General features: G+C 43.9%; 1 protein-coding gene across 5 annotated transcripts; it reads right to left on the minus strand.

The window, feature by feature from the left end:
• Positions 1–46: 46 nt before the first annotated feature.
• Positions 47–15,876, minus strand: LOC110495669 (putative ATP-dependent RNA helicase an3). Of its 5 annotated transcripts, XM_021571020.3 has the most exons (18): positions 15,513–15,843; positions 11,655–11,706; positions 10,895–10,945; positions 10,275–10,322; positions 8,924–9,248; positions 8,681–8,788; positions 8,393–8,492; positions 8,017–8,152; positions 7,680–7,876; positions 7,186–7,346; positions 6,583–6,727; positions 6,194–6,338; positions 5,144–5,194; positions 4,112–4,293; positions 3,765–3,882; positions 3,501–3,654; positions 3,268–3,398; positions 47–3,106 (listed from the first exon to the last, which is right to left on the minus strand). In XM_021571020.3, the coding sequence occupies exons 1-18, from the start codon at positions 15,555–15,557 to the stop codon at positions 3,021–3,023; spliced, it is 2,235 nt and encodes a 744-aa protein (XP_021426695.2). In that variant the 5' UTR covers positions 15,558–15,843; the 3' UTR covers positions 47–3,020. The 5 variants fall into 5 exon arrangements, with proteins under 5 accessions (XP_021426695.2, XP_021426698.1, XP_021426697.1 ...); XM_021571023.3 differs by lacking the exon at positions 10,275–10,322 and having other exon boundaries at positions 15,513–15,845; XM_021571022.3 differs by lacking the exons at positions 5,144–5,194; positions 10,275–10,322 and having other exon boundaries at positions 15,513–15,876.
• Between the last annotated feature and the right edge of the window lie 253 nt (positions 15,877–16,129).

The raw sequence follows: 16,129 nt of genomic DNA on the forward strand, positions 1-16,129 counted from the left end.
TTAAACTCCGGATATGCAAAGACAAAATACAAAAGTTGGTTAACTATTTGCAAGTCAAAACTTTTAATTTTGGTAAAATCATACAATAAATGCACAGGTGTTTTCTCGTGCAGTGCACAGCCTCTAAACTAGTACATAAAGCAAATACAAACTAGTGGGCGACTCAGTGGCATTCAGGAGAGTGTCTGGCCAGCCGAAAGCTCTCCAACCTCTCCTCTCTGCAGCTTCACATTTCCATTCATACGTTTCATCCAAACCTTTACTTTTCAGACTCAGTCAGTCAATGTTACTGTAAGACTCACCACACACTCCACAGAACACACACGGAGGCCCAAATATGCAAATACAACAGAGCAGAACCACATGTTTTTTTTCCTTAAGATTACCATGTGCCAGACATTCGCTGGGGGAGGAAAAAAAACAACTCAAAAACAAGGAAAAGCAAAATTGAATTGGAGAGAATCTGGACACTTCTTGCACTGGTACAATATTTTTTAGAAAATGTTATCACTTTTATCCAAACCTTGGCATTGGTTGTTTGTTTCGAATTTTGTTCGCCAATTAAACGTTAAGGTTGATTAGACGGTGTGGCCATGTGGCCAGTACTACTATAAGTAACAGGTGTGGATTTTGATTTGAGTCCAATATGACTGACATTAAAAAGCTCACACTACCCCGAAAAATATAAATTTCCACGCATACCGGTGACATTCAACATTCAAGTGCCAGTGTTTTTGTACTGTCTTTTGGTCAAGTTTCTTAAACTATCACTTTAGGCTTATAAAAATAAATATTTCTCAAAAATGCTTAATAAATTACACAAACTAGCAGCGAAAGTAGAATCTAGTAATCTGTGTGCAAATAGCTCAATTCTCAGACTGCTACTGAACTAACCCCTGGTCCCAAATAAATCCTGGTTTAAATAGTGATAACCCTTCCCCTTTCGTAAACAAGCTGCGTTTTTCACAATCTCCTCACACACAAAATTCGGAAGCTTTAAGGACACACACTCAAGACATTTATATAAAACTCTAGATGTGCAATAAAATGTTTTTTGGAAAACTTGATGGCCATTAAGTAACATCACAAAGGGGCCTAGACCTAACTTAGGTAGCACCATTCAATCTTAAGTTAACACAATACTGTCAGTGCATCTGCTTCATAACCACCACCTCACTTATTGATTCAAAATGTCAAGGCACGACAGACACACTGAGAATATATACCTATTGCACTTAAAATGCCATTTTCTAGCCAACGTTGGGCCTCCCTCCTATATAAGGAGGAAGCCTGGATGCCAGCTATAGTAGTAAACTGGCCAGTGGTTTTACATAATACATCAAGGCGGCCCAACCCTACAAAGGGAAGAATAGCTGCATTGGTTCTGTGTCAGAAATCAAGGATAGTTAAAGCACCCCCGTCTTTGGCCGGGTCGCGTGGGCTAGATTCACCAGCCAGCATACACAGGAAAACCCCATTGCCTCTTAAAATGGTGCACTGGTAAATAAACTGCACTTCCCATCACCCTTTGCTACGTGTGCAGTTCAGTTTGCTCGTCTGTACATTGCTGACCCTTAACCCGTAACTTCTGACCTTCCTACGCTCTCTGAGGAGGAAGAGCTTGTGTCTTTAAACAGTTAACCCGAGAATGTCCTTCGGATTCGAACGCAGCTTGAAAAAGAGAACTAAATTAAAAGGTGTAAGAGAACGACATTTTGTAATGAAATAAAAGCCTGCTGCAGAATTTCCTTTTGCATTATTTTTTTAAACTCCTTGACCAAAAAACAACAACACTTGCATGCGTATTTCATCCCAGGATGGCCTTGACAAAAAAGCAAAGCCACCCAGGTTACTGTGTGGTCCTATGGCAACCATTCGAACTTCACTTTCTATATGGCAAGCGCCGTTTTAGAATTGACCAGTTTAAGAAACATTCTCTCAGAAGGATGGATATTTGTCCATTTCCATCCTCCAAAATGTTTAAGTAAAAAAGCTCAATCAAAAACTAAATTCACCCACCAGGCAGCTAGAAGAAGTTGCTTCACTAGGTGCCACAATGCCAAGACAATTTGTTAGTGGGGAACTGAACTTTTGAGCATCGACTTGCTCAAATAGCTTGTATGTATGGACATACCATTTAAATATTCAATTTTAAAATTGTACAACTGGAATGGCTCGTTAAGTGAAGACTACCATATTCCTCTCCAGGATAGAGTGAGCGAAAAATATTTTGAACTCTTTTTTTCCTTGAAGTGCACTTTTGTCACACAAGGGTTTGAAAACCTATAGCGGAATTCTCATAGGATGGCTGCAACATGCGGTCGGAGCTAGTTTGAGCCATCAGATTACCCTGTGACAAATTTGAATCTCAAATGGACAAATGACTCACTCAAAAGTCATGTCATCTCAGTGTTTGCCAAGGTTTGATATTTAGTTCAAGCTTATTTTGTTTTCCTTCCGAATAAAATAACAAAACCACATTTAAACCCCAAAACAAAAAATATATCATTTAGTTCTTGTTGGCCAGGTTTTAGCCAGTTATGACACTTAAAAGAAAATACAGATAAAACAAATCTAATTGTTAAAGGCACAGTACATTTACAAACAAATGATCCTCAGTTTGTTTTGTTACAAAGAAAGAAAAAGCAGTTGTAGTGAAAGAAAAAAAAGAACTGCAAGTCCCAAGATCCTAAATACGCTATAGTCACTACGGGCGGCCACACGATGATTCCAGAGCCTGGCGGTGCCATGTTTCTTTAGGAATCGCTCAGTGGCTCCAGCTTTCCTCTTGGTCAGCTGTCCACTCGGTCCCCCGTCTCTCAGCTCCATTTTTTGGAAAAGCGGTCAGAGAATCACAGCTGGTAATGTACTGCAGTCTGTTTGGAAGCTACACGGGGTTTATATAGTCTGGCTTAGGTTACACATGTGGTTTCCTTATCAGTGAGTTTGGCGTGGTGCGACCCACTGCGATGGTGGGGGGAGGAGGAAGGAGGTGTAGGGAGATAGGGTTAGAGGGATGTTTAGTTGCCCCACCAGTCCACTCCCCCCTGATGAGAGTAGTTTCCTCCATAGCCGTCACTGCTGTAGAAGTTGCCTCCAAAACCACCTGTGATGTGGGGTGGGAATCAGGACAGTGTTAGAAGGAGAATAAGGACTGTGTTGGAGCATGGTTGGAATTAAAACACCAACTCTTGGACTTGGTCTATCCCACAATTCTTATGACACAGACCAACAGTAATATTTACTGTTGTTTTAATGGATATTTACCGCCGCCACCAAATCCACGGTTTCCTCCATGCCCACTGGGCTGGCGTCCACCACGACCCCCGAACCCTCCAGTGCTGCCGCCGCCACTGGTCTGACGGTAGTCCCTGGCTCCGAAGCCACCAGAGGTGAACCTAAACAGAGGATGAGTCAGTGATTAAGAGAGTGATAAGTCTCTAAACCCTTGTACTTCTGCTCCTTTATGTAGGACTGTGTATGTAAGCATGTGTGTGTACCTCTTGGAGCGTCCGCGGGTGTTGCTCTTGTGCTGGTGTTCATAGGCCAGGCTCTCCAGCCAGGAGGGTACTTCCTGTTTGGCCTCCACTAGGATGTCCAGAAGGTCCTTGGTGATGTTGCCGTTCTTATCGTTGAAGAACGACGTGGCCAGACCTGGGAGAGGAGAGGGTTCACCATGTTACAGTCAAATAGTTATCTAAATAAAAAAAAATGTGCATTACATGTCGCTGAGTGGCGAGTTCTTGAATGTTGTAGAGGCTTACCCAGGTTGCCTACACGTCCAGTACGGCCAATACGGTGGACGTACTCCTCTATATCGCTGGGCAGGTCAAAGTTGATAACGTGCTTGACATTGGAGATGTCCAGGCCACGGGCAGCCACCTGGTACACGAGACCGAATACAACTATTGGCCTTCTTGTTTGAACAGAAGCATGTTAGCTCCCTTTTTAAATGACCCCAACATGCAACCATATTGCAAAACAAAGACCAGGCCTTGAACAGTTTGAGGCCAAAGATCTAGTGTGTTTCGCTTTATCATTTGTCCACCAATATATTTAACCTGTAACAGAGCTGTAGAAGTCAAACCAAAATGTCAGCTTGCAGACTCACCGCTGTGGCAACCAGGATGGGGCAGCGTCCCGAGCGGAACTGGTGCAGAGCCTCCTCTCGGTCCCTCTGGGAGCGGTCGCCATGGATACTGGTGCAGGCGTAACCCTCACGGTACAGGAAGTCCTCCAGGGCATCCGCTCCCTTCTTGGTTTCCACAAACACCAGCGTCAGAGAGTTCTTACCTGAGGAGGAGAAGGATGACCGGTGAGTCACTGCTTAAAAATGTTCAGATAGAAATAGATTCTGTATAACAAACATGGCCTCGGTTTCCGACATGGGAGGGTTAGCGTCAGGTCTATTCGTGGAATTTCTATCTGCAACGTTCAGTGCTTGCTCAGAACCCTCTTAAACAAGCCCCAGGGGAGACATTACAGGTATGGAAACAGCATCTACCCACTACCCCCTGTGGTTGTGGATCTGAGAGGAAAGGAGGGGGCTGAATCACCACGGGTGTTTAGAGAGGAGAAACATCCAGTGTTGCTAAGAAATGGCGGCTCTGGCAAAGAAAAGCTGCATATCTAAAGCTGTGTCGGGCTACTCTACAGTGAGTCGTGATGCATGATGACCAGAGGGCTTCTTCAAAATGTTTAAAATGTTACAGCCCATTCAGATGAGATATGTTTGAACATGTTTCTCCGTCTGGTAGAATAGTGGATCATGTTATTGATTTTTCTACCTGCAGTGAACGTTTTGCAAGCTGCCGTGGCCATCATAACAAAAGCATACGTGTAAGAAATGGCATATGATTGCAGTAGCAAGCAGGGTGTGGGCAAAGCAAATCAACAGTCACAGATTCCCAAATCAACCCCCCCACACACACAAAGGAGACAACACCCTTCAAAACAGCGAATGACCTCACAATGACAACCACACTAGATGGCTGATCCGAACCAACGGGACCTTCTCGTCTGGACACAAATGGATGACTAATATGGGTAACCAATACAGGCCAAGCAATAAATCAATAAACTGAAATATGAAATGAGATACAAGCTTCTACATCCACTTTAGTAATAATAAATTCCTACTTACCAGGTTTCTCTATGTTTTCACCTGCATTGTCCTGAACTTCGCTCGGAATGACTTTGGATAAAACCAAACCCGATGATAAACTCATTGCAGTTTCAACAGTTCATAAGTGACATTAAAAAGGGGGAGGTTAGCCAACAGAGTTCAGAAAACCCAATGGCCGCCATTAATGGTACCAACAAGTTCCAATACGACCTCATTATTAGAATGTTATTGTTGAGGAACATTTGGTGCCAACATGGAGTATGGTTTCCTGAACTCCGTGTACATGGCTCTGCATAGGAGTAACTGGGGGTTGGGGATACTAGGCAGGGTCAGTTTATGATAGCCAACATGCCTAAGCTAGAGTACAAGTCTTCACCTCACATCTGACCCTATGACATTACCAACACTGGGTCACGTTCAACACACAAACTGCCCACTGAACACAACCCAGGCTTATGACCATCTGAAAGAACAGAATACCTAATGAAATCAATACTAGACCCTCACAGCTGAATGGTTACCCATCTTCTAAGATCTATCTATATATATCTGACAAGCTTTAAAAATCAGAAACTAGCCTAGTGTTAGGAGCAGGTGGAATCTGCTGGGAAGTTGTCCTATCAAAGACATGTCCGCATATTCAAACAATGATTAGCTTCAGGATTTAGTTAGATTTTAGTTAGCTGATGTTGGGAAATAATGCCGTTGCAGATTCCACCGAGCCCAACTGATCAAGTCAACATATTCATAAGACAGAGGGGCTACTTAAACACAGGGTTTCTCAACTCCAGTCCTCAAACACCCACTGTCCACGAAGGTTTTCATTTCAACTGAATTTCAACCAATCAAAGCTTCCTTCAGATAACTGAATGCCCTTACCAACCACATATCAATGTATATACAATTGTTGCTCAATTGGAGTAAAATCCAGAACACAGTGAGCGAGTCCCCAGGATGAGCTTTGAGAAACCCTGCACTACAAGTAAAAGTTCCAGTAAGTAAGACTAACAGACAGGGACAGGAGAGGGGGTTGAGCCAGTGACAGGTATAGTCCAGGTAGTTAGTTACCTGTAGCATTGAGCAAGTCCAGGAGGAAGGATCTCTTATCACCGTCCTCCACCCACACCACCTTCTGGGTGATGTTCTCGGAGGTGGAGCCCACACGTCCCACCGCCAGGAAGATGTACTCCTCCAGGAAGTCACGCGCCAGGATCTGACCGAGGGGTTTATGTTATTGTTGTGGAGCCAATATGGAGGACAGTTTATTAAATGTGTGTAGAAAGGTGGGTTAATACACCATAGAGAGGACATATGGCAAATAACACCTTCTTTCCTCATTAAGCACAATACTTTTGACAAATACAGAAGCAATTGTGGGGACTGGAGAGTAACAATTATTGTCATTGTACCATGATCTCTTTAGTAAAGGGAGTTGAACACCATGTGGGTGTGAGTACCTGGATCTCCTTGGGGAAGGTAGCGCTGAACATCATGGTCTGACGGATGCCTTTAGGGGGCATGGTGTCCTGCTCCACGATGCGTCTGATCTGGGGCTCAAAACCCATGTCCAACATCCGGTCAGCCTCATCCAGCACCAGGTAACTAACAGAGACAGGGTCAGGGATTGTCTGTAGACCTGTTTCCCCATCAGTCAGAGACTCATGGGCATGTAGTATTCCTTTCCTGTCCAGCAGGCCAATTCAACTAATCAATGGTCTAATAAGCTGCATCAGGAGATAGTCGAAAAATGATAGGTTTTTCCAGCTGGATTTATTACTCTCCTGCTACTTAAAAATGACTGACATGGAAGATTTGGACAGGACTTAAATTACAGATGTGGTGATTTGTTCACATAATTAGATAACTCCCATCTCCCCCAGTAAAACTAATCCAATGTGAATAAGGCTTAGGTTATTCATCTAGGTAAAGTGCCCAGTGACTGGGTCCTGGGGCATTGTAACTTGTCTGCACCTCTTCAAAAACAATGAAGTCAAGAACCAAAAGTTATATCTCAGACAGCTCAGTCTGCCAGCAGTCCAGCATGTTGGAAGTCTACTCACTTGCAGTAGTCGAGGCCGATCTTGCCCCTCTCCATCATGTCCACCAGGCGTCCAGGTGTAGCCACCAGCAGGTGACAGCCTCGCTCCAGGTCTCTGATCTGCTGGCCAATGTCAGCCCCTCCGTACACCACACAAGGACGCACACGGGACCGGTATGCAAACTACAGCAGGAGAGAGGGGTGGAAGAGGGTGAATACAGGGTACAGAGAGAGAAGGCAGGGAAAGGGACGAGAGGAGAGAGAAAGGAGAGCACAAACAATGGTTGTGTGTTTCACTGCAGTTCCCTAATTACAACCTTGGCTGGTTGGCCATCAACACAAAAACAGAGACAAAGAGACAGAGGCCCACTGGCAAACCGCTACCAACCTAGCTGGTATTGATGCTGATGGGATGGCTGTCCTCTCTGTGTGTGTGGTCACATTGTGTGGATGTGTCAAGCATTTTGCTACACCCGCAAATAACATCACAGGTGAGAGGGGGGGGCAGTTGCTTACCTTTCTGGCCTCTTCATAGATCTGCAGGGCCAGTTCTCTGGTGGGGGCCAGGACCAGAGCGAGGGGGTACTGCTTACGGCGACCATACTTTCCGTTGTCCTGTCCTCCAGACTTCTGGGCAGCGAGGGCTTCTCCTGGACCTTCAGTGTAGATCTGACTCAGTACAGGCAACAGGAACGCAGCAGTCTTACCGGAACCTGAGAGACCACAGTTTATATTAGTCATATACCTATACTTAAATCAACTACAGTACAATACAGTTGTCGTAAGTCATATCTGCATATAGCTCTCCAGACCAATCCAATTTGAAGTGGTTCTAGTTCACTCTGGTTCTAACCTGTCTGGGCGCAGGCCATCAGGTCCCTCTTGTTCTTGATGATTGGAATGGCGTACTTCTGGACCGGAGTGGGCCGAGTGTAGCGGGTCAGGGCGATGTTACTCATTATGATCTCTCCCATCTCTACGTCTTGGAACTGAAATACGAAGACGAACCAGTCACTCAAATGAGCACCAAACAGCTTTCACGCAACTCTGTTTCAGGGGGAAGGGGGAGGAAATGTGCAGCGGGATCAACAGCGCCACACAAGCTGCTCAGTAGAGCCCATGGGAAACACTTCTGGTTTTGAAGAATACTAACAAAATGCTGACTAATAGGACATGAGGGTTACTGGATCTGAGACAGGGTTATTTGGCTAGAATACTTAGGGACTCACGCTGTCAATGTGATGGGGGCAGTTTTGGCCAGTGGCCTCAACAGGAATGTCGTCGTAATTGTCAAAGTTAATCCCTGTGTTGCCACCAGCGAACAGCTCCCTGGGGAGAAGCAGAAACACAGGTCAGGAAAGTGACAGAAAGGTCTACCTGACCATTTTAACTAGAGGGGATATTGATAAAGGACAGGGACAGCGGATAGTGATGTATTGTAAAATGACATTGTTAACTCCTCATTATTGAAATACCATTAGTATGCAGAAAGAGGGGTAGGTTAGGTTACTACTCACTGTTCCAGGCGCTCATTGGCCTGAGTGGGTTTGGACCAGTCCTCATCATCCCTGGACTCCTCCACCCAGCGGCTGTTTCCACTGCCTCCAAACCCTCCACGCGGGTAACTGTCAAGTATAACATAACCACAGGGGTCAGGAAGGGCTAGCTTGCTAATGAGTTGCCTCATGGTACAGCCCCGGACTTTGAGGAACCTGATAACTGTTGGCTAAGGGCTTGGGAGTGAATTCTCTAGTTCTCACCTTCCTCGGGGTGCACTCCCGCCATTGTTGAAAAAAGCAGACTTCCCCCTATCAGGACGCGCGCCGAAGCTGGTGTAGGCATCTTTAGTCGTGTTCCAGCCGCCGCCATCTTTGTTGTCGTAGACTCCAAACATGCCGACATTCTGCATAGGCTGAACCGGGTTGTAGGACGCGCCCCTGCCACCACGGAAACCTCCACCCCCCCTGCCCCTCTCCATGCGAGGCGGGCCACTGTTGTACCGGTTGCCCCCATTCATGCGGTTGTCGTGGTAACCGTTCTGCACGAAGCCGTTGCTGCGTCCGCCGTCCCAACCGCCAGGCATATCTTGGGTAAAAACAGAAAGGAAATAGAGGGGAGACATGGTGACTCCCATAGTACAAGAGGGTTTCCTCCTCATACGCAGTCAATACAATACTTTGTTTATTGGTCCATTTGCACAGATATTCTTTAGTTGTTGCTGTCACAGTACCCAATCTCACAGACACCACAGGCTGGGAGCAACACAGGGGCAGCGGCAGAGCAGCACCCCTAGAGCACTTAGAGGTAGTGCCTTACTCAAGGGCACAACGGCAGTAACGGACCCTATAGGAAGAGACATTTGGACCAAGTAGGCCTAGTTCCATTTCAGCCTCTAGCTACTTCCACTTAGCCTTTCTATGTTAACAGATTAGAACGACCTGGATGGCTGTAAGAAATGTGTTGAGGTCCTTTAGAGCTAGTAGGAGTTAGGGGCACAATGGAACCACGCCCTTCTTGGTTCCTTTGGCTTTAACATCCCAGATACCCACCACTTGTTACCTCATGGATGCCTCTGAAAAGGGAAATACTTCAATTAAAAAGGACCTGGCTTATTTTCCCGGTAAACAATGTGCAATCCATACAATAAAACAGTCTACACAAGTCAATCATTTGGCTCATTAACTAGGGTCCTGATTAAGGAACATTTGTTATGCAAGCAGCATTAATTTGCTAAAACCTACCACTTTAAATTCCACACAAATAAATGGAAACCTTGCAATTAAGCAGTATGTTGGAATGACATAACTAATGGAGGCTGTTTTGCATTTGAACAAAATGTAAGCATGTGAGAGGATGCCAACACCCTTAATGCAGGAAAAAGCCAGTCGTGTCTTCGTTTCACCCATGGGAATGTGGTTTTAAAGATGTAATTTGAGAGCCCCCAGTTCCCTTGTCGAAATGCACGTGGCCTTGTTTTCTAATCGAATTGAGTGAGACCACTGTTCTGGTAGGCAATTTAATTAAAACATGCAGAATAAAATAAAGATAACATTTACAATGAAAAACGCCAGAGCTTCCCTCAGCCAAAGAGAGGACAGTAAAGGGACTTACAGCTTCCTGGTGCCATTGACAAAGCGCTCGGTCTAGAGAAAGCATCTGCTGCAAAAAAATAAAATGTCATGGGGGGGGGGGGGGGGGCTTCATGATGAAAACATGCTGCCATGCAAACATGATGTACTGCAAATGTTGGCCAGTAAGAGCAGGGAAATGGAGTGGTTGATGGTTTGTCAACGCAGTTCCCAGATGCTGTCACAAAATGGACTCCGGGTCACTGGATATGCACGGTTGTGTCCGTCTTCCTGTAGTGACTTTTGGGATGAAATAAAAACAAGCGGCTGGCTATATAAGATGGGGATTCTAACGCAACCTTTACGCCATTGTTTCCAACTAGTGGAGAAAATCAATACATCCAGGTCAGTCACCCTCTAGCTGACCATGTCCCAGCCCAGCGAGAATAAATGGTCAAGATAAAACTAAAGCTAATTGTCTGCTTTTTAGTTGAGGGAATTTCACAGCATTGTTGCTTGCTCAATCAATTTAGTGAAATGTTTATTATGGTCCACTAGAATGCATTATGGCATTCTTCACCACTAGGGGGCCAGGGCATTTTTACAGTGTCCAACTGGCATACCTCATAGAGGTGGTAGTGTTGATGGGGGGACGACACTTACCATTTTTGGAAGCCTCTTGGTTCCGTAAATGAGGTGGAATGTAACAGGTCCCTAGAGAGACAGACTTGTGAACACAAGGGCAGTACTGTACACAAACGGACAAACACGTCACAGGTCTAATGGGTTCCTAGCCTTATTCTAGGGATGTCTCAATCCCTTTAATTTAATAGGTATTAAGTAGCCTCTGGCCTGTTTGATTAAACAAATAATAAAATAAAAAATGTAAACTGTCTTGTACCCCAAATAAGGAAACTGAAAACTTAATGGCGTTTATGCTATTTCATAAATGATAAGAGCATGATTTGGCTAAAAATAAACAAGTGAAATTAAAATCACTTGATGGCATCTTACACCTAAATGAACCTAGTAATACTGATGGAAATGTGAGTCAGTCCCAATAGTTTAAAGCTCCATACTCTAGTCTCTTTCCCACAAAGGCCAGTGATGTCAGGACTGGGATGTTTCGTGGGCCCGTGATTGGACGGTACCAATAATTTATCTGCAGATTCCTGCAGAACACTGACTCAGCTCAACTTCAGACCACCTCTAAGGTCTGAAAACATCTGACAAGTTTTTGACTTTGGGGTATGAACTATGTATTAAAAAGGCAACCTTGGGTTATATTCAGTCCTTGAACCACACAATGGCCCTGAAGGAAAGGATAAGAGTGAGGGCTGCTTCAGACCAAGTGATCAAAAAGAAAAGGATCACCATAACACAAGCTAGATGTCCTTTGGCTCAAAGAGTAGAGATCACTTACTGCCAGTGCCTCCGCCCTGCCCGTCAGCATTGTTCAAGCCTAGGACAGCAAGCTGAAATAGAAAATGAAACGGATAGTTAAGTACTACTGTAAACACTGTTATGGATAAATGTCATTCTAAACATGCACATAGGACAGTAAGCTGCAAGACAAAGGGTGACAAAAACTGGGTAACACGCCATCTATAGAAGCTATACAGTAACATTTCAACTACCAATCTACTAACCCTAACACTTATCCCAACCCTTTCCCTAACCTACGCCGGCAGTTGCTTACCAACAGATGGTCACAATATCCAAATAAAGTGTGACAAACTGTTGATCTCCAGAAAGCAGAAAGACATGAATATCCCTTATACTACAGTGCTTCCCCCATTATTCATATGTGAAGCAGGGAACTCCCCTGTCTAGTGTCGTTGCCCCCCACCACCACAATCCATACAGTAAGTTTCAATTGTACGTTTTGCAGAGCAGTCTACCGTGGGTGTACCTTTGCAAGCAACAAAAGATACTTTCTTACAAGGCAGAAACTCAAAACTGCCAATAGGCTAGATCAGGGCTGCACAACCCTCTACCGTCCAACTCTAATTTAACACACCTGATTCTACCATTTAGCTGCTCAACAAGACCTTATTAACTAGCTGAATCAGATATGCTAAATTTGGGTTGGACTGAAAACATACAGGACAGGAGATCTCCAGGAAGAAAGTTGGGCAGCCCTGGCCTACAGGAATACAGACCCAAAACTAGGGTGTTCGGTGTGGGAGAAATAATGGACCAAGGTATAAAAAAAAATGTTTTAATTTTAAATGCTGTAAACAAATCTGTTATCACTAAAAGAAAAAACATAACTTTCTTTAAACAAAGTATCAGCTGTTACCCAATGTCCAAAAATCCCAATACTGTACTTTATGAAACATTATAATACAAAAGTACGTGGACACCCTTTCAAATTAGTGGATTTCAGCCACACCCGTTGCTGACAGGTGTATAAAATCGAACACACAACCATGCAATCTCCATAGACAAACACATTGGCAGTAGAATGGCCTCACCGAAGAGATCAACGACTTTCAACATGGCACTGTCATAAGATGCCACCTTTCTGTCAAGTCATTTGGTTAACAGAACGGGACTGCTGAAGCACGTACAAATCTGTCCTCGGTTGCAACACTCACTACCGAGTTCCAAACTGCCTCTGGAAGCATCAGCACAAGACCTGTTAGTCGGGAGCTTCATGAAAAGGGTTTCCATGGCCGATCAGCCGCACACAAGCCTAAGATCCCCATGCACAACGCATTGGCTGGAGTGGTGTAGCGCTTGCCTCCTTTGGACTCTGGAGCAGTGGAAACACGTGCTTTGGTTTGATGAATCATGTTTCACCATCTGGCTGTCCGATGGACAAATCTGGGTTTGCGTAGTGCCAACTGTAAAGATTTGGTGGAGGAGAAATAATGGTCTGGGGCTGTTTTTAACTGCTTGGGATAGGCCCCTTATTTCTAGTGAAGGGAGGTCTTAATGCTACAGCATGCAATGACATTCTAGATGATTCTGTGCTTCCACCTTTGTGGCAACAGTTTGGGGAAAGCCCTTTCCTGTTTCAGCGTGACAATGCCCCCGTACACAAAGCGAGGCCCATACATCAATGGTTTGTGGTGAACGGTGTGGAAGAACTTGACTGGCCTGCAAAGAGCCCTGACCTCAACCCCATCGAATACCTTTGGAATGAATTGGAACGCCGACTGCAATCCAGGCCTAATCACCCACCATCAGTGCCCGGCCTCACTAATGCGTGTGGCTGAATGGCAGCAAGTCCCTGCAGCTATGTTCTCAAATGTAGTGGAAAGCCTTCCCAGAAGAGTGGAGGCTGTTGTAGCAGCAAAGGGGGGACCGACCAACTCCATATTAATGCCTATGATTTTGAAATGAGATGTTCGACAAGCATGTGTCCACATACTTTTGGCCATGTAGTGTACGTTATTAGACCAGTAGCTTTCCATGTTACAGTTCAGACTTAGTGAGAAGTGTGTGATGTGGTGTGTGTGTGCGGATGCTGAGACGTGTCTTAAGCCTTCCGCATGCGTCGCAAACCGAATGAGTGTGCTCGTATACTCCCTTAAAAGGCAGCTTGAAAAACTAGAAAAAAGATGCAATAGTACTTTTTGTCCATCTTGAGACGCCGTAGCCACTTGGTCAAATTAGACAACTCAAGAAATCTGTAAATCATTGAGGTTGTTGCCAAATACTTTTTTTTTAATCTAACAAAGATTATTGGTGCATTATTTCTAAAGTGAAAAATATTACTCTCGTTGGAATGTCAACCCACTTCATTGAAGAATCCATACTGCTGACCATTCAAACCATGGGGCGTGAACTGCCGATTAAAAAAACTGAACAAAAACGTAACAATGTTATAATAATTGCACAAACTGTTCCAAATTATTGCGGATGGGAAGCACGCCATTAGACTGTGTGTGTGTGTGTGTGTGTAAATTACAGTAATGATGTATTCTGTACTGCCTGGTTTGCATTTGAAGTGCCTAATTTGCATAACATAGCATTTTAAGTTAATCATTTATTTTATTTTCATAATCTCTGTTCTACATCAGACCCGAAAATGTCCTTGAAATATTGGACAATATGTGTTTAATTTTAGAATTCAGAAACGTGATTTGGTGCCATCATTGACTAGGGATTGACAGTGACCTGTCACGACCTTTTAGATCACTTGAACATTTGATATCAGCAATGGTAAATCCTATCATCAGGAAATAAAGTATTGTGTGTTCATGAGAAGCTTCTCTAATAACATGGAATATAAAGTGTAACACCAGAACCATAGCTTGATTTCATTGCCTAACACCCTACCAAAACACTCCAATTAACGTTACAGAGCTGGACTGGATTATTCTCTGCTCAAATGTATATACTGCTACCGAAATTCTTCCCCTCGAGTCCTTTGCTTTAACAGACAAATACAGGTTATCAAGGAGCGTGACCAACATGGCTCAAAGGGGGTCTTATTTCCTGTGTCAAAATAAATTGCCCCCCCACCAACCCAACATCCTTTCACACCTCCAAGCACATGTCAAATAAGCATCTGCTGACTATCAGAAAATGTCATGACAGTTTACTAATTATGTTAGGTTTCATCTTCCACGTTTGACCATATTTAACAGACAAATGTTGCATTTGCAAATGCAGTTACAGCAAGACTCATTTTATAATGCTTCCATACCAAATTAATGGGTGTTTTCCTGGATACTGTCGGTTGGACTAACATTACAGGTGACAAAAACAACTGGATGATTTAACAATGACAGGTTCTTTAACATGGCAACCAAATCTATAGCACAACATAAAACCAAACAATGCAGTCGTTGCTAGCCAGGAACTGTGCAAAGCATAAACACGCTTTGTTCATTCGGGATTAAAACAATGTCACAGTGACGCAGAAGAAAATGTAGGCACCTAGCTTTCATGTTAGCGTACCTAACGCTAACTAGAGGCCAAACTAGCAAGCAGGCTAACAATCAGCTCAAGTGAATAAAAGCAAGATAAAGTGAAAGTCACCAACATTGAACATAGGGTTTAGATTGCATGTCTTTGAGGTATAGTTAAGGATCAATCCAATTGTGAGAAATACTGAATTGTTGAACGTGAAGCACCGCCATCGTCACCAACCATTATCACCCACCGGCCTCCATTTTACCCAGAGATTAGACAACACACGCAGTTACAGCTAACGTAGCTAGCGAGCAAAGCTAACCAGCTAGCTTGATATCCACGACTGCATTTTCAGACTCGTTCTACGTGTTATAGATATGAACACAAATAAAAAGAAATACAGAAAACTCACCTGCTGTTCTAGACCGTGTAAATTTTCGACGGCCACATGACTCATAACTAAAGAATATTGAGGAAAAATGTTGTCGTCGAGAAGGGATCTCTTTGTTTGCCGGGTTGTCGACGTCCCTTAGGTTTCGCTCGTCTTTTCTTATTTTGTCAATTTCCGAATGAATGAACCTTAAAGATACAGTTGATATATTATATTACTGTAAATTATTTTTTGCTTATGTTCATGGCACTATAGTTAGGTGGTCTAAAGCCTTTAAACCGACACCGTTTACTAACTGGTGGTGGTGGTGCGTGTCGTGGTGTAATGGAAGCTAGAAGCAGGAACCCAGAGCGTGATTTTATTGGTTGAGACAACCACAAAGAGCAGAGGAGGACATTGCGCATATCGCGACATTTTATAACCCTTTCCAAAAAGTTTTTAAAAGTCTGGCGACATTTGTATAATTTGCTTTACTATTTAATATTCAATTGTGATGTTGTAAAAATCGACAGCGTCATAGTTGATATTCAGTAGTATGTGACAGTCAATACCTCATACAGTATCAGTCAAAAGTTTGGACATACCTAACATACTCATTCATTCAGGTCCTTCATTTTTTCGTATTTTGTCTATTTAGA

The sequence above is a fragment of the Oncorhynchus mykiss genome, chromosome 18 (assembly GCF_057628025.1).
Source record: "Oncorhynchus mykiss isolate SJ-2025 chromosome 18, ASM5762802v1, whole genome shotgun sequence".
NCBI classification, from domain to species: Eukaryota; Metazoa; Chordata; class Actinopteri; order Salmoniformes; family Salmonidae; genus Oncorhynchus; species Oncorhynchus mykiss.

Bases quoted from the DNA above. Each gene is read 5' to 3' on its own strand.
- LOC110495669 (XM_021571020.3), bottom strand. From the start codon at position 15,557: ATGAGTCATGTGGCCGTCGAAAATTTACACGGTCTAGAACAGCAG. The intron at 8,493-8,680 runs GTGAGTAGTAAC...GCTTCTCCCCAG, and splicing joins GCCAATGAGCGCCTGGAACA to GGAGCTGTTCGCTGGTGGCA. The intron at 5,195-6,193 runs GTAACTAACTAC...TTTTATCCAAAG, and splicing joins GGACTTGCTCAATGCTACAG to TCATTCCGAGCGAAGTTCAG.